We start from the raw sequence: 23,290 nt of genomic DNA, 5'->3' as shown, positions 1-23,290 counted from the left end.
GTGTTGTTCAAGCGGTGTTGCAATAACTCTCTCCAGCTCCATTTTCAACCCTCACACTGCAATGAAAACTCTCCATCCACATCTTCCTTTCTAGACAATCCTCCTGCTCTCAAAATAGGACAAGACACTCATATCCTCACTAACTAACTAACTAACCTTACTTACTAAGCTTTTCTTATTTTTCCCTTCGTGGATATTCATTCTTCATCAACACTCTCTCTATTCTCAGGTCTCTCTTTCCTCGGTATCTCGCATCAGAGATCTCATCTGCAAAATAAATTCAAGCTCCCATCACTGCACTGACTACTTAGATCTGCATCTCTGCTCAGGATCTGTCTCCTTATGTTCAAAGAACAGCCTCAGTCTGACATCTTTGTCAATGCTAAGTTGTCAGCTCACACTGAATGGGACTAAAACAGAGCTCAGAGCCCTCCACAACTGCTTTTACCACCACAGACCTGCCACGTGTCTCTCCAGCTCAACAGCTCTGACTTTAAACTCTTCCCAGGTCAAGGCAGAGTCTTGCAGAGTTTCCAGTCACCTGTTCAGCTGACACCAGACTAAAACCTCCAGTTTGTACCTTGGCCTTCATTACGTGATGTCCTTTTTGCTCTGGACAGATGGACAAGAACAGACCAGTCAGTGCTGCAGTTCCTGGTAACTAAGTTCCTGACACTAAGAAGAGGGGGACATCACATTTGCGAGACCACTGCTTCCTTCCATGAAGTGGAAATGACATCAAGCACCCGTCCCTGTTTCAGGATGAAGAGATCCTTGTGCCCAACCACATTATAGCATTGGTCTCATGTAAAACTTTCCAAATCCAAACTGCAGCACCACCTCCTCCTAAATGTCATCCCTCAGGTTTGGGAAGATCTGCTCAAAACCTGCAAAATCCTTTCACTTCCTTTGAGCCCTCCAAAGCATGTTGGTAACTGCATTTATATGAATCCAACAGTGCAAGAAACTGCCAGTGCTTGGAGATCAATGTCTTTTAAAACTGAACTCATCTTTTCCTACTTTTACTTGTACTCCCTGGCTGCTTACACTTGCCTCACAGTGATTTAAAAAAAAAAAAGTTTTTTGGGCAAGAATTGTTTGTATTCTGCATTTTTTAATGTAGAAATATGGTTGACCATTTGGTTTGGTAGCATATCATGAAGAAACCCTTCTGTGCACCGAATTTTTACACTAATCAACACAGATAATTAAAATTTCTTTGCAGACCACTCTTTCTACTGAGATCTTGGATCCAATGAAAACGTTCTGCTAATTAAGACTGTGAACACACCAAAATAAACTCAATTCCCCTACATTCAACTCAATTTGATCACTAGGAGACCTAACAAACCAAAAAAGCAAACAGCTAACTCTGTAATCACAGGCATCTTACTTCCACCAGCACAAACGCAGCCCACATGGAAACTTTCATCAGATTGCTAAATACTGCAAGCTTATGGCTGCTACAGTTCCCAGGAAGAGTGTTACTCTCCTCCTCTTGAAATGGCTAATCATCAGTTCATTAATTAATACAAGCAACTTGTTTTGCTTATCTTAAAGACACCTGGCAATACAGCCGTGTATACAATTTATAAATGAAGTTACTTATGGATGAAAGGTCTTGACAAAATGACAGAAAATTCAGTGTTTCAGTATCTTTAGTCTGGTCTCCCCAGCAGCGCAGAAGTTTCATCAGAAAGAAGGATGTGTTTTTTTCTAATGACTAAGGGTTTTAAGTCACAAAAACAATATATACTTGGAACTGGTGCTTCATTAGCAAGTACTCTTACTCAATGTCAAGTGTCTTGTGAAACATCTAGTGTTGACAGCATTCTCAACCATGGTTGCATGGCATTTAGTTCTTTCTCCCACAAAGCAGTTACTCTGTACAATCAGCATGAAACAACAGCAGCCAGACCCCTACAAAACATCCCAGAAAGTCAGAACAAAGTTATACAACTGCAACTACAGGAACTTCTGTTCCCACACACCACTTTTTCACTGTGGATAAAATACCTGGTGGAGAAACCTTACATTTCCTGCCTTAATAGACAGTAGAGATGCCAAAATCGTTCCTCTGAAACTGCATGAGATCTGTTTAAGCACACAGATGCTGGATAAGCTTTCCACACAAACAATTTCCTCACATCATTTAGCCTTCACAGAAAAGTAGAACCCATGCCAGCAGTTCCACCCAGGAGCAAACCACGGTGTACTTCATAAGGACAAAAACACACAAGTATTAAGAAGCCGCACGTGTCCAGCCCCTCCTCATGGGGACTGTCCCTGCAGCCCCCCTGTCACCACGACCTTGATGTCTGCACTCCATGCATCTACACAGGACACAAACGATGACTAGACAGAGTCACCCAACCAATCTTGACATCTAAGTTTCTAAGCAACAAAACCTAAATTCCATTGCCTCGAAGGAGGACGGAAGAGCTTAATTTCACCCTCAAATGCCAATTCACCAGCACAGCTTTTAGCTGCTGCCACAGCATCTCCCCACGTTGCCAATCTTGTCAAGTAACCCAGGCTGCTGGAGGAAAGAGAGTTTCCTGTCTGCAGCAACACAGCCGGTCCTGCAGCACCCTGCAGCTCCAGGAATCCAAAAGCACAGCTGTGACAGCCAGCCCATGAACACCTACCACCTGCTGCCACCATGCTGCTGGAAACCTTCATCCCCTGAGCAGAGACAAGCATCTGCTAAAGCAACATTCCCTTCCTCCTGGCCTCTCTGCATGTTCAGCTAAGCTCTGCCTGACTCAGCTATGAGGGAAAAAAATAGCATCTTGTCACCCCAAGTGAAAGGAAAGCAGTTTCATTGAGAAGTCTTGAGCAGGCTGTGGCTAAGCTGTCAAAGCAGACAATAACATCCATGCATCTCAGCACTCCATACACCTGACAGGACCTAAAGACAAGTCTCCAGAGTCACCAAACACTGGCACATCCCTCTCCTCCCACGCTGCAGGGTCAGTTTTTGGCATGTTCTCCTCCATATGATGCAGAGCTGCTCATTGTTCTGCCAAGGAACCTATGCTGAGATTTACTTTCAAAGCCCCTGCTTTAACCAGAAATTAAAAACAAGCATGAGAAACAGCAAAAAATACCTGACTCCCTTGCCAAACAGGCCACAGATTTCTTATGCAGTCCTGAGGAAATAATTTCACTGCTATATCACTCTCTCATCTCATAAAACAGAGATGCTTGTAAAGGTGCTGGGACTACAAACAAGTAAGCAGTGTTGCTGCACAGCTTTGTGCTCCTATTACAGCATCAATCATACATCAGGTTTGGGCAGATACTTAGTCTTGAGGCAAGTAACTTCTAGTTACTTCTAGTACTTTTCCCTGGGGATCACAAAGCAACACTTCCCTGCCTATGCTGCAGGCTGGGACACTGATCTGCAGCTCAGGTACTTTCCAAACCACACATAACATTTTTCTGCTCAACAGCCCTGAAGTGGTTTTCCTTCTGTGCCCAAGTCAGTTTACAAGTGTTCAAATTCAACTAAATAGTTCTTGTTGACAAAGCCAAACCAAAAGAGTGGAGAACCCAAAGGGGCAAGTTAAGTAAAGCTCTTCAAAGTGCAAAGGGTAATGGAACAGCTGATGGCAGCTGCTCTACCTCTAACCTTGCAATACTAACAGAGTCACTAACAAACAGCACATTATTTTCTGGGCACAAGGAAAGATGCCAGAAAATGGGAACTGAGATTACAGAAAGGCAGAAAAGACAGAAAAGTCTCCTTGAAATACACCAGGTTTTTCCCACAAATAGGGAATGAAACTTATTTAACTAAAGATCTGAGAGAAGCTGGGTAGACATCTCAACACATGGCAGAGAGAATAAAAAAAACATCCCACCATCACAAGCTTTTTCTAAAATTGCTATAGCAATCCACTAAAACTGTCACAACTAGTAAGGAAATGAGAGTATTAAGGATCAGAAGTTGTAGACAAAAAAAAAATACAACCAAACAACAGCAAAACCCAAACCCATGGAGTGGACAGTAGACATATTGCTGGCTGGAACAAAAGCTTCCCTCCAGGCTTTTTTTTTCTTTTTTGGTTATTAATACTATCTCAAGTGAAGCTATGTTAAAAATACCAGTCATGTTGCCAACTGTTGATGGCATGCAGCATCTTTTTGACAAAATCTGTCATTAGCAGCATGGGAACTACCAATCTCCAAAACAAACTAGGCAGTAGAATTTAGACTGTGGATACACAAATTTCATTAAGAGATACAGTGCAATATCAGACATGGGAAGCTGCCCTTTTTCTGACCCTTTTACAGTAATCAAGCCACAAAGCTGCAACCAACTCAGTCTATACACACCAAGAAACATCTGCAAAAGCTGCACTTTGAACCAGCCAAGGTATTAGCAGCATTCCATGAACAGTCACTCCCACCTGCCATCATTCCTGAACCAGAATCATGTCCATCTCCTGCCAAGTATTGGTGTTTCCACCAGCCTGAAAGGTGAGCACAGGATTTTTGCCTGTATACAGAGACTCAATTAAGACCTGCTAAATAAAATCCTACCACTTAACTGAGCAAGTAGATGAAATTACATCATCCAAGCGATTACCCTCCTCAGCCAACGGGGTATTCATGCAGCCAGTTATGTGCATGATGTGACTATAGATTTACTTCAGCAGTTCAAGCAAATCCAAAGCCTTGGAGGACCAAATTCCTTACCGATCCTGACTGCTGAACACCTGCAGCCAGCTCTAACACCAAGCTTGCAGCAATCTCACACTTCCTTGCTCACTGAATTTGCTGAGCAACCTCGTAACCAGCTATAACCTGCAGCAGCACAACCACAAAACCAAAAGGAAAAGCCCATGCTAAAAATTTCAAAGGATTGCTCCACAAGAATTTGTCAGTGGTGGTGCCAATTTAAATAGCTCCCATGCACACTCAGAACGAGATGAATCTGATCAGGGACTGGTCTGTGTTCAAAACAGCCCTTTCACCATTGTTTTCTTTCAAACCAGGCCAACACCCTAGCCCAGTCCACTGTATACTGTTTTGTATAGCTGAGGAGGGTTAGGAAGCACCACGTAGGAGCTGATTCAGCTGGTTTTTCTCAAGAACCCTTGTTTTGTGAAGAATTTATGGCCTTCCTTGTAGCACACTACATCACTTTCCCACTTTACACGTGTGGGTATTTCTAGAGCCACCCCTTGGGCTGGAGCAGCGCCTCCCATCAAGAGAGATCCTGCAAGACCTTGATCTGAACACTTCCAGACATAGAAACCAGTCAGATTTCAAAACTCCTGCTGCACAGGCAGCTTTATGGAATTGATTACCAAGAGGGAGCCCTGTTCACCACCTTTCACTTGCACACATTACAAAAACAAGTTACTGAATAACAGGTGGCTTGCAGCCAACTCTAAACGCCTCCAGCAATGGCCATTTCACCCACCTGGAGATGACCTGTCCTGATTTATCTTCCATCTCATGAACTGAAAGTGCCACCAACCACTGACAACTGCTACATTGCCCAGAGTTTAACCTTCCCTTAAGGACCAGAATCTCAATCTGATCTGAAACACTGAAGGTAGGGTAGAACCAGGGTTTCAGAGCAAGGCCCCTTCGTGTCACTTAACACCATGTGTGCAAAGCATCAGTAAATGCACCATAAAGCATCTTTTTCTGCAGGGTTGGAGGAAAGAGAGTTCACAAGAACAACCACAGCCTTCCAGGTTTCCTTGTGCACTTTAAGCCAAAACCTAGCAGCAGCACCGAGTGGAAAGTGCCAACTCAACAGATACATAAAAATGCAGGAGCTGAAAGGCACAGCAGCCAAAGGGAACAATATACAAGGACTGTGGGCTAACCCCAGCAGGCAGCTCAGCCCTGCACAGCCCCTCACTTGCACTCCCAGTGCGATCAGAGAGAGAATTGCAAGTGTAGAAGTGAAAAAACTCGAGGGTTGAGATTAAAACAGAGAAAGCACAAGCCATCACCCACTGCTTCCATCAGCAGGCAGGTGTTCATCTCCAGGGAAGCAGGGCTCTGTCAGACGTAACAGGGACTTGGAAGACAAATGCTGTAATTCCAAACAGCCCCCTTCCTCCTTCTTTTCCCAGTTTTTACTGCTGACCATGACTTCTGTGGTGCCTTCCCAACTCCTCGTGCACCCCCAGCCCAGCTGCTGTCAGGGAGGGGTGACAAACAAAAAAGGCCTTGGGGTGTGTAAGCCAATGCAAAACAAGTAACCAATGCAAAACAAGTAACCAATGCAAAACACTGCTCTCGAGGCTCTTTTCACCACAAGTCCAAAACTTAGCACCATCCAAGCTATTAATTCTGTCCCAGATGAGTACCAATACATTTATTTGATATAAACATTTTCATTTTTTTAAAAAGAAAAATTTCAAGTAACAGAATGACCCTTTAAAGATAAAGGGATTGGGAGGAAAAACTTTCTTTCAACCGGCTCAGCAAAAAAATACTGATGTTTACCCTGCCTTAGGATGTATTACAACATCTTCTGTGCTATGGGTACTGCTTACTGCTAAACCCTAATCTGAGTAAACACTTGCTTTTCCACATGACTGCTGTTAGAGATAACAGTGAATCACTGCAGTTAGAGTTCCCCAGGTCTCTCTGCTGGCAGTAAAGCCAGGTCAGAACTTCTTGTCCTCTCCTGGCACAGCCCTGCTCTTACACAAGTTACTCACATCCTCTCCATTGTGCTAATCACTTCTTGTGGGGTTCCACTAACCCAGACCACTAAAGTAATACAGACAAACAAACCACACAGAAAAAAAAAAAGACGTAAAAGGATATATGCCATAAGGATGCAAATGTTTTCACACACCGAGCTTCCAGCTTTCTGATGTATTCCTAGGATATCCTGAGTTGGTATTGAATAGTTCAAAAAAAAGTATTTTATTGAATACAAGGCTGTTTATTTTGTTGTTTACATGCAGGTGGCAGAAAGAGCAATGTATGCCATACATGATCCAACCACATCACATCATACCACACCTAGAGAACTCCCACTACATGTAAGTGCTAATAATAAGCTTTGGATAGATGACCTGATGATGATCTATATGGCACTTCTCCAGAAAAACAATAAGTCTTTAGAAATTACTCAGACTAAAATCTTTCAAGACAAACAGTACAAGACTGCCTCATCATACTAGGTTTCATTTTTCTGGTCTTCCACCTCAACACTGCATGGGTCACACACAGCATGTCCAGCAGTAGTCAGGACAAGATGGGTCCACAGACAGGCAGTGGAATTGCTGTTTAACACAATCAGTTTGAAGTCAGATAACAAGCAACACAGCCATGCATGCTATTACTTACACAAGTAACTGTAAGAGACTGGCTGGGGCCAAGAAGCATCTGGCCATTTCACCTCATTTTATCACCAAAACATTAAGGTACAGACTTTTCAATATATTCAAGCTGCTGCTGCAAGCAAGGTGAGCTGAGGGTTTATCCAGCTTTTGTGTTTGCAGAATCCACTGAGCAGTGCAGGCAAGGCAGTTTCCCTACCTGCAGCATCAAGTGGGCTGAGCTTAAAAGGACTAACAGCTTCTGACGGGGGTGACTACAGGAATTCTGACTAAACCTGGCACAAGCACCAAGTGAGCATTGCAACCCTGACTTACACTGTTATTTTCAGGAAACACTTCAAGCAGCAACTGAAATGGGCTGGTGAGCTCAAGGCAGTAACAGGCACTTGAGCTATTTAACCTCTCAATACTCTGCTTGTTCCTGACCCATGTGTATGTGCCCACGTGCACTTGTAAAAGGGGCAGTAGGAGAAAATAAATTTCTAAAAAGATCAACCTTTGCTGGTATCCAAACAAAAATTTTAAAAATCGTCATTATTCTTTCCAGTAATATCCAGACATTTTTGGAGACTATCAGGAGTAATCAGGCACCACCCTCATGTCAAACACAGGCAGGATACCACTTTAAGTCATAATTACATGGCTTACAAATGCACAATTGCAAAATAATCCATTTTCTTGGTACTCTTGGCTGATTGTTCCAGGCTCACTCATGCACACAAGAGATTATACCTAGATTAACTACTAATGCTACAAAATGTCCCCAGAATCACAGACAGCACATTTGACAACGATCCTTCATTCTCACAAGTAAATGAAGCAACGGGGTTTTCAGATGACTGAGCATAAAGAGGCAAGATGAACTCCTAACCCACACAATGCAGGGGCACATATGAGAATAAGGCTAGAACTGTGTTATCTGTGCTTAGATGTGAAGCACCAGGGCTTGGTAGGGCAGGCTGTGGTGTTTAATGGGGCCTGCACAGCACAGCACCCTAAGCAATATTTCTGTCTCTCTGCAGGTTATTGGCCACGGGAGCAGACCTGTCGTGGAGCATATGAAGAGGCAGAAGAGCGGGCACAAGGCACGGCAGCCACGTGTGCAGCACATCACCCGGCCCCACGCCACATCTGAGCGAGGGGGCAGCCACAGCCCTCTGCAAACACCACTCCTGCCCTCCCCAAAAAAGGCAGCTTTTGATTTCTGAACCTCTCACAAGGGCAAAATCCCGCAAGGGGAAAGGGAATGGGAAGAGTGTTCTTGAAAAAACATCAGGAGCCTGAATGACACAGGCAAGAAGAAATGCACAGCACTGATTACTCAGGACTCCTGAGCACCCCAAACTCAGGGGAAGGTCATCTCCTTCCCATCACCAAACTCCTTTGGATATGCAAAAGAAGTGAAGAGCCTGCACTCTGATCACTTATTCCCATGCAGAGATGTAAACATTGCTTTTCACAGCAGACAGGAGGATTAAGGATGTGCAAGGAGAGAAGAAGCACGGGAATAAACTCAGACCTTCTACAATGACCTACTACTCCCACCTACCCAGAGCATTACTGTAGCTGTACCTTTTGTTGTGGTCAGGGGAAAGATGCTCCCTTCTTCTCTTGCCTCTGTATGTATTTCCAAAGATCTGAGTTTTACTGTAATATATGCATTTTTCACATCTACCTACTTAATCCTAAATACTAGGTCTGTCTCTGAAGATACACAGGAAGCCTTAGCAATCTCTACACCTTTATTGCAAAATGTAATCATCCTAAACAAATGTAAACAGTGCTCTTTGGGAACAGATTTAAGAAGAGAAATAATAATAAGAATTAGATATTAGGAGGAAGTTTTTCGTTGTGAGGGTAGAGAAACATCAGAACAGGGAACCTGTGGATGCTCCATCCGTGGAAGTGCTCAAGGTCAGGCTGGATGGGGCTCTGAGCAATCTGGTCTACTGGAAGATGTCCCTGCCCATGGCAGTGGGATTGGAAAAAGATTATCTTTAAGATTTGCTCCAACCTAAACCACTCCAAAATTCTATGAAATTAATTTTAAGTTCCTTACCAGTCAGCACAGTTTCTTAACAAACCTCTTCCTAGACAGACTTACAGTTTTACAGTTTTCCAGACATATGAACTGAGGAGGCATGAGGCTTCTTAAGGTCTCCTACTGAAGTACTTTGCAAAGTTTTACCCACTAAGCAAGTACTGCCAACCCAAAATATTCACCAGTGAGCATCTGGGGGTGTATACATACTAGATATTCCCTCAAGTATTCCCATCCATGCCCAGCATTTACACACAGTGAGCTGGCGTGGGAAATGTGTGTAACTTTTCGAGTCCCTGTGATGTGCGGAACCCTTTGCCCTCTCAGAACATAAGTCACAGCGGAGTCAGGCACCACTCTTGCCATTCTTACCGCTCCATAGCCTTGTACTCCTCACTGGAAATATTCCAGAACCATCTGGACGCAATCCTGTGCCATGTGCTCTGAGATGACCCTGCCCGAGCAGGAAGGTTGGACCAGATGACCCCACTGTGGTCGCTTCCAACCCGACCCGTTCTGTGCTTCTGCATTTACTCTCCACCTATCCGAGTCATAAGCGCATCATCTGACTGACACAATTCGCCCTCCACCCAAATGCTTCACCACTGACCGAATCGGGTCCTTTACCACAAGCCCAGCGTCCCCGTTCCTCGGTCACGCCGTGGCTCTCCCGGCAAACGCCGCCAAGGACCCGCGGCGGGGCTCGGTCCCGGGCTGGGCTCCACGATCTCGGGCATCTCTCCCAAGCTAATGGATTCTGTGGAACCAGCGCTGACACGGGCCCGCCGCGCATCACTGCCCCGGCACCGCGGCACCCCCTGCCCTGCCCAGGCCGGCTCCCGGGGGCTTTGTCCCCGGCACACCGACCCTTCCCCCGGCGAGGACGGGGCTCCTCGGCCGCCGCCAACCCGGCTCCGAGCCGGGTGGGCAGCGAGCGGCAGAGCCGTGCCCTGCCCGCGGAACCGCCCTCCGCCCCGGGAGCGGCGCTGAAGGGCCGAACCGGCGCGCGGCCCTCCCTCGGTCCCTGACTCACCGGCGGTGAGGGCGGCGGCGATCAGCAGCCACGCCGCGCAGGGCCGCCCCGCGCTGCCTCCGCCCGCCGCCATCTTCCAGCCGCCGCCGCCTCCCCGCGGCGCCCTCATTGTCCGCCCCCGGCCCCCACGGGCCCGCCCCCCGCCCCCTGCCCCGCCCGCCCATTGGCTGCTGCCGCTCTCAATCACACACACCCCCCGCGCCCCGCTCGCCCCGCCCATGCCCTGCCCCGCTACTCCACGGCGATTGGGCAAGGGAGCCATCAGTCAAGTCCATATGACCAATGGGCGCCCGGAACGTGCTGTCCCGCCCCCCCCAGCCGGGCGCGTCGCTGGCGCCCCCCCGGGGCCGTCCGGCGGTGCTGCGGGGGGCGCGGGCGCTGCGGGGCCGCTCCCGGCCGGCGCAGCCCGGGGGTCACAGAAACGCTGAATCACGGAATCGCCGAGTCAATGAGGCTGGAAAAGACCATCGAGCACAACCTATGACCCAACACCATCATGCCAACTTGACCGCGGCACTGACTGCCACGTCCCGCCTTTCCTTAAACACCTCTCCAGCACCTCCCTCTGGGTAGGCCATCCCAGTGTCTCATCAACCTTTCTGTGAAGAAATTCCCCCGAATGTCCAACCTGAACCCCCCCTGGTGCAGCTTGAGGCCAGGTCCTCTTTGTCCTGTGGCTGTTTCCCTGGGAGAAGAGCCCAAACCCCACCTGGCTCCTTCCAGATGGTTGTAGAGAGTAATATGGTCATCCCTGAGCCTCCCTTCTCTCCCGGCTGAACATCCCCAGCTCCCTCAGCTGCTCCTCACAGGGCTGCATCGAGCTCTGCTGCGGTCTGACATTTGCCCTGCAGTGTGGGGAGCTTATCCGAGTGCCTCTGGAGGCGCGGTACCAACCACTGCTGCTGCCACTGAACCTGTCTGGACAATCGCTGACGGTCACAGAAGTGACAGTCACAAAAGTGACAGTGACTCCAGTGGAGCTGTGCTTCCCTAGCCAAGAACAGCACCGGAGCTGGGGGGTGACTGTGATCCTTAAGGACCACAGCGGTTTGGTCACTGTGGTGTGGTGTCCCAGCACCCTCAGCTATGGAAGTCTCCCGCTGCACATCACTCAGCCTGGTTTCCAACAGGGAAGTGACAGCAGGAGCAGATCCCAGTGGTCATTTGGTGGCCCAACCCCTCTGCCAGCCTTGAGTTTCCCCGGGTGCACATTATGGCGCTGGTTTGTCCCAAGGGAAGCGGGAGAGTGCTGCTGCAAGCTCTGGTGGTTCCTCCTGCCTCCACAGAAATGCTGCCTGTTGTTCCCTGTAAGCTCTGAGCGCAGGCAGCGGTGGTTCCTCCTGCCTCCACAGAAATCCTGCCTCTTGTTCCCTGTAAGCTCTGAGCACAGGCAGCGGTGGTTCCTCCTGCCTCCACAGAAATCCTGCCTCTTGTTCCCTGCTAGCTCAGAGAGCCTGTTTCGGCGTGCATTGCCTGTAAGCACAAGCTCCTGCAGGAGCTCTCCTGCTGCACCGATCGCACAATCGCCTTTGCCTTTCGCCTGAAAATACCTGCTTGGAATTTCCCTCGGCCTGCTGGCTGGACTCACAGCTATTGCACACCCCCTGAGACCAAGCTTTCATCCTTCCCTCTTCCTCCTTGCTTCTGAGAGCCTCCCTGTTGTGCCGTGTTTTCCCAACTGTGCATTTTAAAGAAGTTGCACAAGCTGAGTCATCTCTCAAGGCTATTGCTCACTGCATGCCTGAGCCTCCAGAACCCTGTGTGGGGAGCTCTGCTCCTGCCCAGTGCTCCATGGATGCTGCTCCTCACCCAGACCCCTGTGCCACCAGTTTCTCTGCCACTCTCTGGACACCTCATCACATCTGCAGGTGAAAGAGGCCACAGGAAAGGCCCCCGTGTGCCATGCTGAGCAGAGCTGTGACAAAGCAAGCCTGCAAAAACAGAGGCAGGTTATTTTTTGCCAGCTGTGATGCCAGACGCCACCTTACAGTTCTCATGGGATTTCAAATGTAACAGCTTATGCATCCATTATTTATACCTGAAGGGGAAGCTCTGGAGCACGTTCCTCATCTAACTGTTGTACATGTTTTCTAGAAACCCAGGCTAGCAGAAATCCAGGGCACCTCTTGGGAATAACTATCAACAACACTGGCAACTCTTTGTATTACAGGGAAATATCACCTCGTTTGGTTGGTGCGTCATTTGACTTCCCTCGTGAGGGGTTCTTTAGCCAATTCATCAATACCTCTGCTTTCCAAATGGAGCAGAAGCTGATAGGCAATAGTAAGACTTTCATTCCAAGCCCTTTTTCCTCAGTATTTCCTCAGAGCTCTTCCTTTCCATGGAAACTCCACCCAACCTTACAGCTCTCCTGGGAGGCTGGAAGTGCTCTTACCAGCATGGAAGCACCTCAGTACCCAGAGGCCACTGGTTACCTCCAGGCCCTTCAGTACTGCAGAGTTTAAAACTGTTCAGTCCTCTGAAGAGGCCAAGCTTCACCATTCTGCGTATTTTTGCAAGAGAGCGAACCAAAATAAAAATAAAATTAAAAATAAAAATTGCATTTTTCTTATTCTCAAACTGACTGTCCTTCACAGAGCTCACATGTTCCTTTTTTTGTGTACTAAACCTGATTTGGCCACACGTAGCCCTTACCTAAACTCTCCCTGCCCTGACAGAGTTGAGATCACATTGCCTCAGGAACAGCCCTGACTTCCCTGTTTGCTGTGCAGTAACACAAATGTTCAGTACAGAGAACACCCGGGACAATAGCTGGTCTACTTACAGCAGAACATTCTTTATACAGATAGGTGTGATCAAAGTATTCTCTTCTGCTGCTTCTAGAGAGGAAATGGGGTGCTGGGACAACTTAATTTGTCCTAAGGAACATATATTTCATCTTCCTACTTCCTGTGTACGTCAGAAATTCAAATTTGTTATCCTTGCTATCCTTTGTTTTGGAGAGGTCTCTAGTAGCTTGCCACAGGGAGCAAGCAGGATTTTGGTGTTAAAAAAAAATAAAAAAGAGGTAACAGCTTCTAGGAGGAGAAAATATGTCTAGATTTCACATTTTTAATGGTTTTGATTGTTTTCTCTTTAGCTTGCATCTCTGTACGCCCTAGAGGAATTGCACAGTGTACAGTGTTTAGTGTGCAAAGATATGCATTCCTGCAAAAAATATCCCACCCAACACACCCATCTGGAATTAGTAATAGAAGAACATGAGAGAAAAAGGAAAAAAAAAACCAGGCTCTAAGAAAAGATTGTGTGTCCTTTACAGCAGTATTTTTTCTTCTGCAAGTTGGGAGAAACTGTGACTAACAGATAATGCCACGTTCATGTTCACTTTGGTTAAACAAAATGCAAGGTTTTTTTCAAAACTCAAGAGCTGGCAGCAGCACAGTAATTGCATACAGACTTTGAAGAGTTTGGGAACTATTTTTCACAGAGTCAGTGTTGTAGAGGCTGGAAAGGACCTCTGGAGATCACCCAGCCCAACCCCTCTGCCAAGGCAGAGCAGATTACACAAGGAAATGCCCAGGTGGGATTTAAATGTCTCAAGAGAGGGAGAATCCATGACCTCCCTGGGCAGCTGTTCCAGTGCTCTGGCCCATTAGCACAAAGTTGTTCTTCCTCATGTTGAGTGGAACTTTTTACGACTTAGTTTGTGGCCATTGCTCCTCATCCTGGCACTGGGCAGCACTGAAAAGAGCCTGGCACCATCCTCTTGCCACCCACCTTTGAGGTATTTATACATACTGACGAGATCCCCTTTCAGTCTTCTCTTCCATGACTAGGCTTTTTTATAATTTGAGAAGAATGCCTTGGATCGCCTGCCATGCAAGGATAAGAGTTCTCAGGAAAACTTAGGATAGGAAAGGATGGGAATGATGAATTATTCCAGGGCTGAATGGACGCTAAGGAACAATTTCAGTCATGAGTCTTCCTGATGACCTTGATATATAAGAAAGCACATAAAATGGAAGCAATTTGTCCTCCTGTTTCTCCCTCCTACCTTTCCCTCAGCTACTTGGAATATATTGGACTATTAGCAAAATTAGTTTAGAGACTGTTACCACAGAGAGGCAAAAGCCAAGGTAATACTGACCTCCAACCTGGTCAACATCACCTTTCCAAGAGTCTCTATTTAAGCAGGTCTGCATAAAATCATCATCTATAAGTTGGGAAAGTAAGGCTGCCTCTACTCGGCTGTGGTACAGTTTGAAATTATGGAAATGAACCACGAACTTTCCGCTCACAGCGCTGGGGTTTGCGGCCTGGCTGCCGCGGTCCATGGCTCGCCGCCTACGAGCAACTTTCGCACCCACAGGGACACAGGGCTGCCGCGGTGCCCGTCAGGAGCCCGGGGAGCGCCGGCAGCCGCAGGGAAGCGCCTGTGCCCCCTCAGGAACCGGAACACCGCGGGAATCGGGACAGGCCGGAACCATCCCGGGCAGGGGGTGCGCGGCGCCACCGGAGCGCTCGTGTGTAGTGCAGAGAAATCCCTTTTCATGGCGGCTCGTTGGTCTAGGGGTATGATTCTCGCTTAGGGTGCGAGAGGTCCCGGGTTCAAATCCCGGACGAGCCCGGTTTTTTTTTTCATTTTCCTCTCCGCAGTAGCGGAGGCTCACAACGGACGGGACTGACAACGAAACCCACTCGTTCCTTTTTAGTGCAAAAAAAAAAAAAAGCGTTACGAACTCACCAAGCATCGGCCGTTCCCCTTCGTCTCGCACCGGGCGCCGTTACTCCCATGTTTCCCAGGCAGATCCCGCCTTCCCCCTCACCGAGACAGCGCTGCGTGGCCGCTCGTGGCCCTTGCGAGCGGCTGAACCTTCGCACTCCGCGCCGGCCGCGGCGCCGTCCCCGCGCCCCCGGCCCCGCTGCGGGCGGGCGTGAGGCGCAAAAGCGCAGGCGGCCCCTCGGCGGCGCAAAATGGGAAACGCTCCCGCGCCCCCTTTCTAGCGGGCTCGTCCGGGATTTGAACCCGGGACCTCTCGCACCCGAAGCGAGAATCATACCCCTAGACCAACGAGCCGCTCTGTAGCTGCATTCCCAGCTCAGCACTTCACTGCCGTCCCGCCGCCTCCCGACCCGACTATTGCACTAGTGTTTGTGTGGGTCTGCCCTTGCCGATCCCCACCAGCGGCTCTGCCCAGCGCTCCGAACACACCGCTGCTCTCCCGAACTGCGGGGCCTCGGCCTTTCTCCCTGCTCTCCCCCTTCTCTCCCTCCATCTCCTGCCCCAGAGTAATCCCTGGCACTGCCTTTCCCCCGACCCTACGGCTCCGCTTGTTAGCGGTGGCTCCGCGTCCCCGCGGGGGGCGCAACGGTCCCCGTGGCGCTCCGCTGATCTCCCCCGCGCAGGCCCCGCTGCCGCGCTCCTCCGACGGGCGCAGGAACAACCCAGCCTTCCCATCCCCATCCCCACTTCCACTCCCTCTCCCACTCCCGCTTAGCGCGCGGTGGCGCTGGAACCCGGCGAGCTCGTTCCCGGGGCATTGGGAGGCGGAGGAATGGGACAGCCCCCCCCCAAACCGGCTTTGGTTCGTCCCGGGCCCGCCGTGCGCTGCGCCCCCTGGCGGCGCGGGGGGGGCGCTGCGGGCCCCCGCGTGTCCCGGGTGCGCTGGGGCCCTCCCGGGGATGATCCACGGGCAGGACAAGCGCCCACGGGAGCCGCAGGCATCGCCTGAGCCCCCAGAACCCTCCTGGTTGGAATCCCGCTTGTCCCTTATGTGTTCTGTCCCGCTAATGCTTCCTTGACGCCCTCATGTTTCCACGCCTCTGCATCCCAAACTTTTTTCAAAAAGCCTTAGTGCTCCCTGTTCCTCAGTAGTCGCTGTCATATTAAATTGAAATTTTGAAGTCCTAATGCCAGTGGATGTCTCAGTGCTTTTTTAACTGCTGCTATCTGTTCCGTCCATTCTTCCTCGGGCTTCTTCATCTCTCCAAGAGGAAACAAAACACACAGATTTTTGTTTTGCTTTGGTTTCATTCCACCATTTCTTTATTCTGTTTCTCCCTCGGATTTCCATTCCCGCGCTCGGGACACACATACACGTTCTCTACACAGGCACACGCGTATCTGTATGTACAGTGAGGCACAGCCACTCACATCCAGATGGGACACTCCTGAGAGGAGAGACAGGAGGCAGCCAGTCACTGCAGCCTGCCCTGGAATACAAGCTAGAGCAAGCAGATTAAAATGGATTCAAAGGCAACAATGCTCCACAGCACGGCTCAAAAGGGTGTGGAGGTCATGTTTGCCAACAAGCCCATGATAGTTCAGGAGGACAAGTGCTGCTGGCTCTCAGCAAGTGTGACCTCAGTCCACGCCACAGTATGGACATTTTGTTCCTTGTGGCCAACACAGCTGCAGGCACTGCTGTCAGGAAACTGCTCAAGCGAGGGTCTGGCATCCACCTTCCCCCAAATACTGTCCAGATTAAAATCGTAGTGACTACTAGCCCATCACTTTTAGTAGCCCAAGAGTGAATGCAAATCTAGTACAGTGCATAAGTACTTAGGAGGGACTGGCTGCCTGAGCTCCACCAGTTCAGCCAGGCAACTCCACTGCAAACTCAGGCAGCTAGGACTTCTTCTTTGACCTGCACAAAATTAACTGGCTGTTTCCAGGAAGCTGGGATGCTTTCTATACTGAGTGGCTCTTCGTGGCCACACACCGGAAGTTTCAAACCAGACTGGATAGGGTCTGGACATGAGAAAGACTGATGGGCAAGCAGCCCTTCTTAATCTGGACTGGAGCCCAGAGCCAGATAAGAGGGCTCGCCCTGTTGACCTACTCAGCACATCTTTGCATATGATCTGCTGGTTGTCACTTTTCACCACACTAAAAGCACCCCAAAGTTGAAGCACACAGGACCTACCAGCCTACCACAGGTGGCTGATTCACAGATCAGCCCCACTTCAAAGGGATTTTTATATTTTACATTTATGTATTTTATGATCCATGTTCTAGGAGTTTTCCCTGTGTTCAGGGTTCACATTGTCTGCCATACAGGACATATGGACAAAATATGCTGTTTCCTATTGTTAAAACATTATTTACTGACGTTTGAGAACCCAAAGTACTTTAAAGAAGCTACCAAAAAGGCACCATACGTGTATGTATGTACGTAACTGATGAACTTCATCTAAGACCCATGCAGGGGAGAAGAAAAAGACATTTTGGAGCAGGATGAAGAAGCAGAAGGACCGTGAGTGGTGCTGGTTGTTGGCTCCAGGACAGCGGGTGTCAGGTGTCTCAGTCTCCAAATATCACCAAGGAATGCCAGCCATCACCTGAATTTTGAACCCTGAAGAGACTGCAGTCTCTTGTTCCAGCTGTCTCAAAATATGATGGTGCAAAGCAGAGAGCCAGCGAGTGGCCACTCAGCTCTGTGATGAGTCTGGACCTCAGAGGATTTCTGCATTCTGCTCCTCTCCTGCCACTGAAGGTTTTCCACTAGCTTCCACCTCGAATGGGTTAGATGGCTCCCATCCACATGTTAAGTCTCCTCTGCCCTGATTGGGTATGTCCTTTTGAGAGGGGAAAATAAGTAAGGAAATAATGAAAAATAATCACGGGTCTAAGCAAAGATAATGCTGGGAAGTCCTGGGGGTGCTTTGGTGGTGTCTGTGCTGGGAGGCAAAGGTGAACTGCAGCCTGAGCACCAGAATCTTTCCTTCAGCTGCTCCTTGCCAAACAAGGAAGCATTTGAAGAGGGGGTGGTTGAGGTGAGACACATCCTCAGGCATCTGTGGCTATGTTATCCGTGGTTACAGAACACACAAGAAGGTGCATGGAACAAGGCCTGCTTCAGCCAGCAGAAATCCTCTTTTATTTCAGTGGCAAAGGCCCATGCTTTCAGAGCTGATCATGAAACTGGTGTGCCCTGGGTTTGCTGGCAAAGCTAACAAGCTAAACGCATAGGGAATATATTTATGTACACGTGTACACATACAGCGTGTGCACACATATCAATATTTATATGTAAGGAGTCATATTGATATAGTATACATGGTTACTGCTGGGGAAATGTGCTTTTTATTGCAAGTACTTTCAGACTGCTTACAAAACAGCAATGCAAGAGGGTGCCTGGTGAGCAGAGCCTCTCCATTATATTCAATCCAGAATTAGCTTTGCTTTTCCATCCTCTCTGTAACACCACCCAGGAGGGCTGGTCATTTTGAGTACCCTGCCTCACAGCCTCTGCAGGCCTGAGATCTGAGGCTTTTGACATGTGGGGGAGTAGCAGAATTGTTGTTGTGTTCTGTCACAGTTGCCATTTTTGCTAACAGCAAAATCCTCAGGGGTGCCTTAGGCATCACCACCACGCTGGCCCATCTTACCTGTGTGTCACAGCTATGCTGTGCCCTGGTCCTGTGTGACTGACACTGAAGGCTCACTGGCAGTCCCTAATCCCACTGCATCCTGTGCCAGGGCTGTTTCTTCAGTGTCTGATGTTCTCTGTGTGTCTGTGCTCTCACTGCTCTCCTTTGTTTCAGCTTCAGCTTCCTCCTTCTCCTTGTCCCCCTTTCCTTGCTCACAGGCAGTGGTTTGCTGCTCTTCTCCCTGGGGACTGTCACACATCTCATTGTTTCCAGAGGCAGGCTGAGGAGAGTTTTCTCCTGGGCCATCACGACACACTTCCTCCTCCTTTGTATTCCCTGTGTTATTCTTGCAAGGAGTAATTTCCTCTGCCTGTTTTTCCCCATTTTCCCCATCTTCTGATCTACTGGATCCTCTCCTTGATGAGGGCTTCTCATCAGACTCTGCTTGTTGCTTCTGCTCTTTGCTCCCTTCTTCTCCATCCTCTGATCTGCTGGATCCTGTCCTTGATGCTGGCTTCTCCTCAGACCCTGCCTGTTTGTTTTGCTCTTTGCTCCCTGTTTCCACCTCCTCTGTCTTACCATTGGGCCCAAAGACCTCATCTTCCCTGGCACCATTTTCTGGAGAGGACAAGTTGACCCCTAAATCGTCCCCGTCTCCGCACTCGGACAGAGATCTTCGGAACCTCCGGGAGGGAGGCCTGCGCTTGATCGATCCTCGCGTCCGCACCTGGGAGGCAGGAAAAGCAGACATCGAAGCAGTCAGGAGGGCAGTAATGGAAAGGAGGGAAGCACAGCAGGGGAAAATACCGCGGGATGCACCAGCCTTTTCTGCTCTTGGCAGGTTGAGGAAGGAGGCTGTACTCCAGCTGGTGATGGTGAATGCAGGGTATAGCTCCTCACTTACTGCCGTGCTCTGTGTGGCTCCCTCAGACACTGGCTGGCATGTGGCACCACCTGCTCACAGCCCCCCCTGGCACCAGCCACCCTGTCACTGCCCAGCTGAGGGACTGACTCCAGCCCCTTCACCCCTTCCTTCACCCACTGGAACTGGAAGGCTGCTTGGAGCCGCTGGCAGGCAGAGAGGAGACTCCAAGCAGCTATACTGTTTGGAACCTGGGGCACAGATCTTCTCTCTTGGCCACAAATACACTCTTACAGCAGGACTGAGGGCTCAGCCTCCTCTTCCTCTTCATGTCCCAGCAATAAGCAAGCCTTGTGGAACGGAGGAATCCTAGCACTCATATCCTACCTTGTTGTAGAACTGCAGCTGGGTGCTTTCTGGGGGCTGATCAAAGCTGACTGGCGTCTCGCTGGGCTGGGACTGAGTCCCCGGGCTGGTGGGTGTTGAGGGAGGTGTGCTGAACGGAGAAACCAGGACTTTCAGCCCAGGGCTTTTGGGAGACACTCCTGGCAGCAGAGCAGCTGGAGCAAAAGCCAGATTGGCCTGCAATGAAAAATCCCCATTATGGGCATGCGTGACAGCAGCCTGTGCTACACATGATAGCCACACAGGGGAACCCCTGCCCTGCCACATCTCTCAGCTGCCACAAACCTCCTGGTTGTGGGTTTCTCCTGGTGACACTGTCAACAAACAAGTCTGGGCAGAGAAGTTATGACTGGACATTTGTCTTTCCCTGGCAGCTGGAATCTGGACATGTTCTTTTGTCATCCTGAGGCCTTTGGGGATTTTCCAGTGACCCAGCCAAGCCACCACGGTCTGCAGTGGCTGAGCTGGCAGAAAATCTGAACACATAGCCAGCAATGGTTCAAGATTTAAACCCTCCCGCGTGTGCCCAACTGGAGCTCGCATTTTCCAGCCTGATCTGCAGGTCTTGAAGAATGAATTGTGCCGTTGTGAGAAGACCATGGAAAGCAGCAAGCTTGTGATTAACTGTGGCAAAACACTTCCTGCTGGCCTCTCACTGAGACGCTCCCCTAGGCAAATGTCCTTGGGTGCATCAGGAGGGACAGTGCTATGAATAGGCTCAGGTTGTGTCAGGCTGGCCAGGAGGCTCTGGAGTGACATGTGCTGCCAGGACAGGCAGCTGGCAGGGGCAGGGCACTCTGTCTTCAGGCCATCGAGTGCTGATCTGCCCTCAGCAGTGAAGCTCAGGCATCACAGAAACATAAAAAAGGGCTGGAAGCGCTGGGTGTGTTTGTGAGTATCTGCAGGAATCCAGATGAGGGAAGTGCAGTGTGCAGTGCAGAGCTTCCAGGCACACACACAGGACCCCACTGCCAGGACTGTCACTGCCTGTGCCCGAGGCCAGCTCCCCAGTGGAGTGCAGAGGGCTCAGTGTGAGTGACAGTGCTGTGAGGAAAGAGCGGGAGGAAGTCTCAGCCAGAGTGTCCCTCACTTTCTGTCAAGAGCTGCACTTAAACCAAGGCTCCTGCCCCTGCTGCCTCCTCGAGCACTGTTGCTGCCATGCCCATGCCTGGCCACGTACTCCAGAGACCCAAATGATCCTGATCCATGCACTGACATGCCTGTGGAAACACCTGGGGATCACTGGACTGCTTCTGGTGCCCGTTATCATTTCCAGACCTGCTGTGCCTTTCTCTTTGTGTGTGGTGGGGCTGGTTCCTCCCCAGTGAGGCCACTGCCCTGTTTAGGACAGTCACCTCTGGCTGCTCTGCAAGGGCAGTAGCTGTGACCAATGCCAATCGGATTGAATTTGCTGGGAAAGCCATGTGGGTTCTGCCAGGACCTACCTGCAGCTTTTCAATCATGGGTGAGCTTTTCACCTTGACCTTGGGAATGGGGCAAGCATTTGGCGACCGCTTCTGCAAAATAAAATGTAACAGGAAAATGTCACAGTGTAGGAGGTGAAAAAGAAGAAATACAATAAAGGCAGAAAACTTGGAAGAGATAAGCAGAAACTGCTGGTCGGGAAGCAAATGAAGCTTCATATAGTGTCTGCACACAAAAAGTTTCTTCTTCTTCATTCCTGACCCCGTTCTCCTTTTGTTATCTAGCCATCCTAGGGCTAAATACATGTACTCCTCTTCTGGGAAAAAGGGCTGCTGTCTGAGTTAGGTGATGCTTGATGGCTCTGCTCCTACATTGCCTCCACTAAGTTATCTAGCTTGTGGCACAGTTTACCCTGGTATTATTTCAGGACCAGGCAGATTAAAATTCTACCTCTTAAAGCCTTAATGTTGGCAAATATCGTGAACTTTCTGTAACAGTTCTGCCACCACTTGAGTAACCAAGTTAAAGGATATCCAATTAGTATAAGCAGGAAAGGCCTAAATGGCAGGAAAGGTAGAGCTATGAAAAGTCTGGAAGCAGTTTGAGAAAGAGAGAGCATTGCTTTGAGAGGGGGCATATGCTTTTTTCAGAAAAGGAAGGAATCTAACATTTTAAAACTCAATATTCCTTTGGCATGGAGGCAGCAAGAGCCTGCAGCTCACAGATAAGAAGGACAAAGAACTACCTGCTTGTTAAGGGCAGGTGACAGTGTGAAATTTGGTGGGTAGACCTCACACCCTGAAATACCAAAGGACAGATTTGACCAAAGAGGGTCTGAGTGTAAAATTTCATAAGTAGCAGTCAGCTTACTGAGACTTGTTCATTCAAAGGTCCTAAAGAAATACTCTGTGGGTATTGCCAACCAACCCTCTCTTCACTCTGGATCAATTATTCCCTTTTTCTGAAAATGGAAAAATCTCATGAGCAGAACTATTACCCCATTATGCTCAACAAACAGCATGGGTGCTCCCTGTTCGAATCTATAATAAACACCAGTGGTTTCTGAACAGTGGTAACTGGATGGATCCACCAGTGTGCAAGGATGAAAACAAGCAGCAGCAATGGGCTGTGCATCCACGCTGCAGGAGCAGGGAACAGCATGGAGTGACTCTGGGTCAGTACATGTGTGACAGCAGGGGCAGGTTTGCTGCTGCATGATTGATGGCTTTGGCACAGCCTGACCTCTCTGCCACCTCCAAACTCGTGTCTCAGGAGAGAACAGGTTGCAGAGAGGAAAGACCTTGTCCCCCTATTAAACTGATACTCACTTGCTCATCATTGTCACTTGTCTCAGTTTTGTGGGAATACAAGGGAAGGGAGCAGGGTGGTTTCCTCCGAGTTGGCTTATGTGGCGGTACCTAAGAGAAGAAAACAACCAACTCAGCAGCAGGGAAATCAGGTTTCTTAAAAAGGAAGTGAAATTCAAGCACCAAAGGGCATGCTGTGTGAGTGACCTGCTCGGGAGGCAGGGCTCAGCCTGCCCAAATGAGTCATCCAAAGGCAGAAGATGGTATTAGCACATGGGTGTGCTTGTGGCATCTAGAGCCCAGTCCTAGCGTTGCTTGGAAGAGTAGTTTGTACCTTTTTCTTTGTGCAACAGACACTCTTCTGAACTGTGAAGGGTGGGGAAGCCTTCCCAGAAACTTTGTCTGCAAAGCATCCTGCTGGAAACCCCTTCACACTGCAGAGGTTGCTACTGTTCTGCTTCCTGTCATTACCAGGATTTCCTTTCAATAAGTCTCAGCTGCCCACCTGGTTCATGACTTCCTACTTTACGTCTCATACATTTGCAGGGCAAGAAGGGG

The 23,290-nt window shown here is 49.2% G+C and overlaps 2 protein-coding genes and 2 non-coding genes across 7 annotated transcripts in view; 1 reads left to right on the top strand and 3 right to left on the bottom strand.

The window, feature by feature from the left end:
- The window catches only part of MPZL1 (myelin protein zero like 1), a 35,612-nt gene extending 25,076 nt beyond the window's left edge, over positions 1–10,536 (bottom strand). Inside the window, exon 1 of one of the 3 annotated variants that reach the window (XM_063419250.1) lies at positions 10,400–10,536. In XM_063419250.1, the coding sequence (XP_063275320.1) occupies positions 10,400–10,508 (109 nt within the window). In that variant the 5' untranslated portion in view covers positions 10,509–10,536. Of the gene's footprint in view, positions 1–9,976; positions 10,309–10,399 lie in introns of those variants that run through there. The other 2 variants (XM_063419249.1, XM_063419251.1) reach the window with 2 other exon arrangements.
- A 4,379-nt stretch (positions 10,537–14,915) lies between these two features.
- On the top strand, positions 14,916–14,987 carry TRNAP-AGG (transfer RNA proline (anticodon AGG)). Its single transcript has one exon. It is a non-coding gene; the product is annotated as a tRNA-Pro (tRNA).
- A 378-nt stretch (positions 14,988–15,365) lies between these two features.
- Positions 15,366–15,437, bottom strand: TRNAP-CGG (transfer RNA proline (anticodon CGG)). The gene has a single exon. It is a non-coding gene; the product is annotated as a tRNA-Pro (tRNA).
- A 945-nt stretch (positions 15,438–16,382) lies between these two features.
- Positions 16,383–23,290, bottom strand: part of RCSD1 (RCSD domain containing 1) — a 29,645-nt gene continuing 22,737 nt past the window's right edge. The window contains exons 3-7 of one of the 2 annotated variants that reach the window (XM_063419353.1): positions 22,754–22,843; positions 21,446–21,517; positions 19,983–20,177; positions 18,752–19,460; positions 16,383–17,938 (exon numbers count right to left, since the gene is read on the bottom strand). In XM_063419353.1, coding sequence (XP_063275423.1) covers positions 18,765–19,460; positions 19,983–20,177; positions 21,446–21,517; positions 22,754–22,843 — 1,053 coding nt within the window. In that variant the 3' untranslated portion in view covers positions 16,383–17,938; positions 18,752–18,764. Of the gene's footprint in view, positions 19,461–19,982; positions 20,178–21,445; positions 21,518–22,753; positions 22,844–23,290 lie in introns of both variants that reach the window. The other variant, XM_063419354.1, reaches the window with a different exon arrangement.

Source organism: Prinia subflava, chromosome 25, assembly GCF_021018805.1.
Source record: "Prinia subflava isolate CZ2003 ecotype Zambia chromosome 25, Cam_Psub_1.2, whole genome shotgun sequence".
In the NCBI taxonomy this organism is placed as follows: Eukaryota; Metazoa; Chordata; class Aves; order Passeriformes; family Cisticolidae; genus Prinia; species Prinia subflava.
This window is presented reverse-complemented; position numbering and strand designations above follow the sequence as displayed.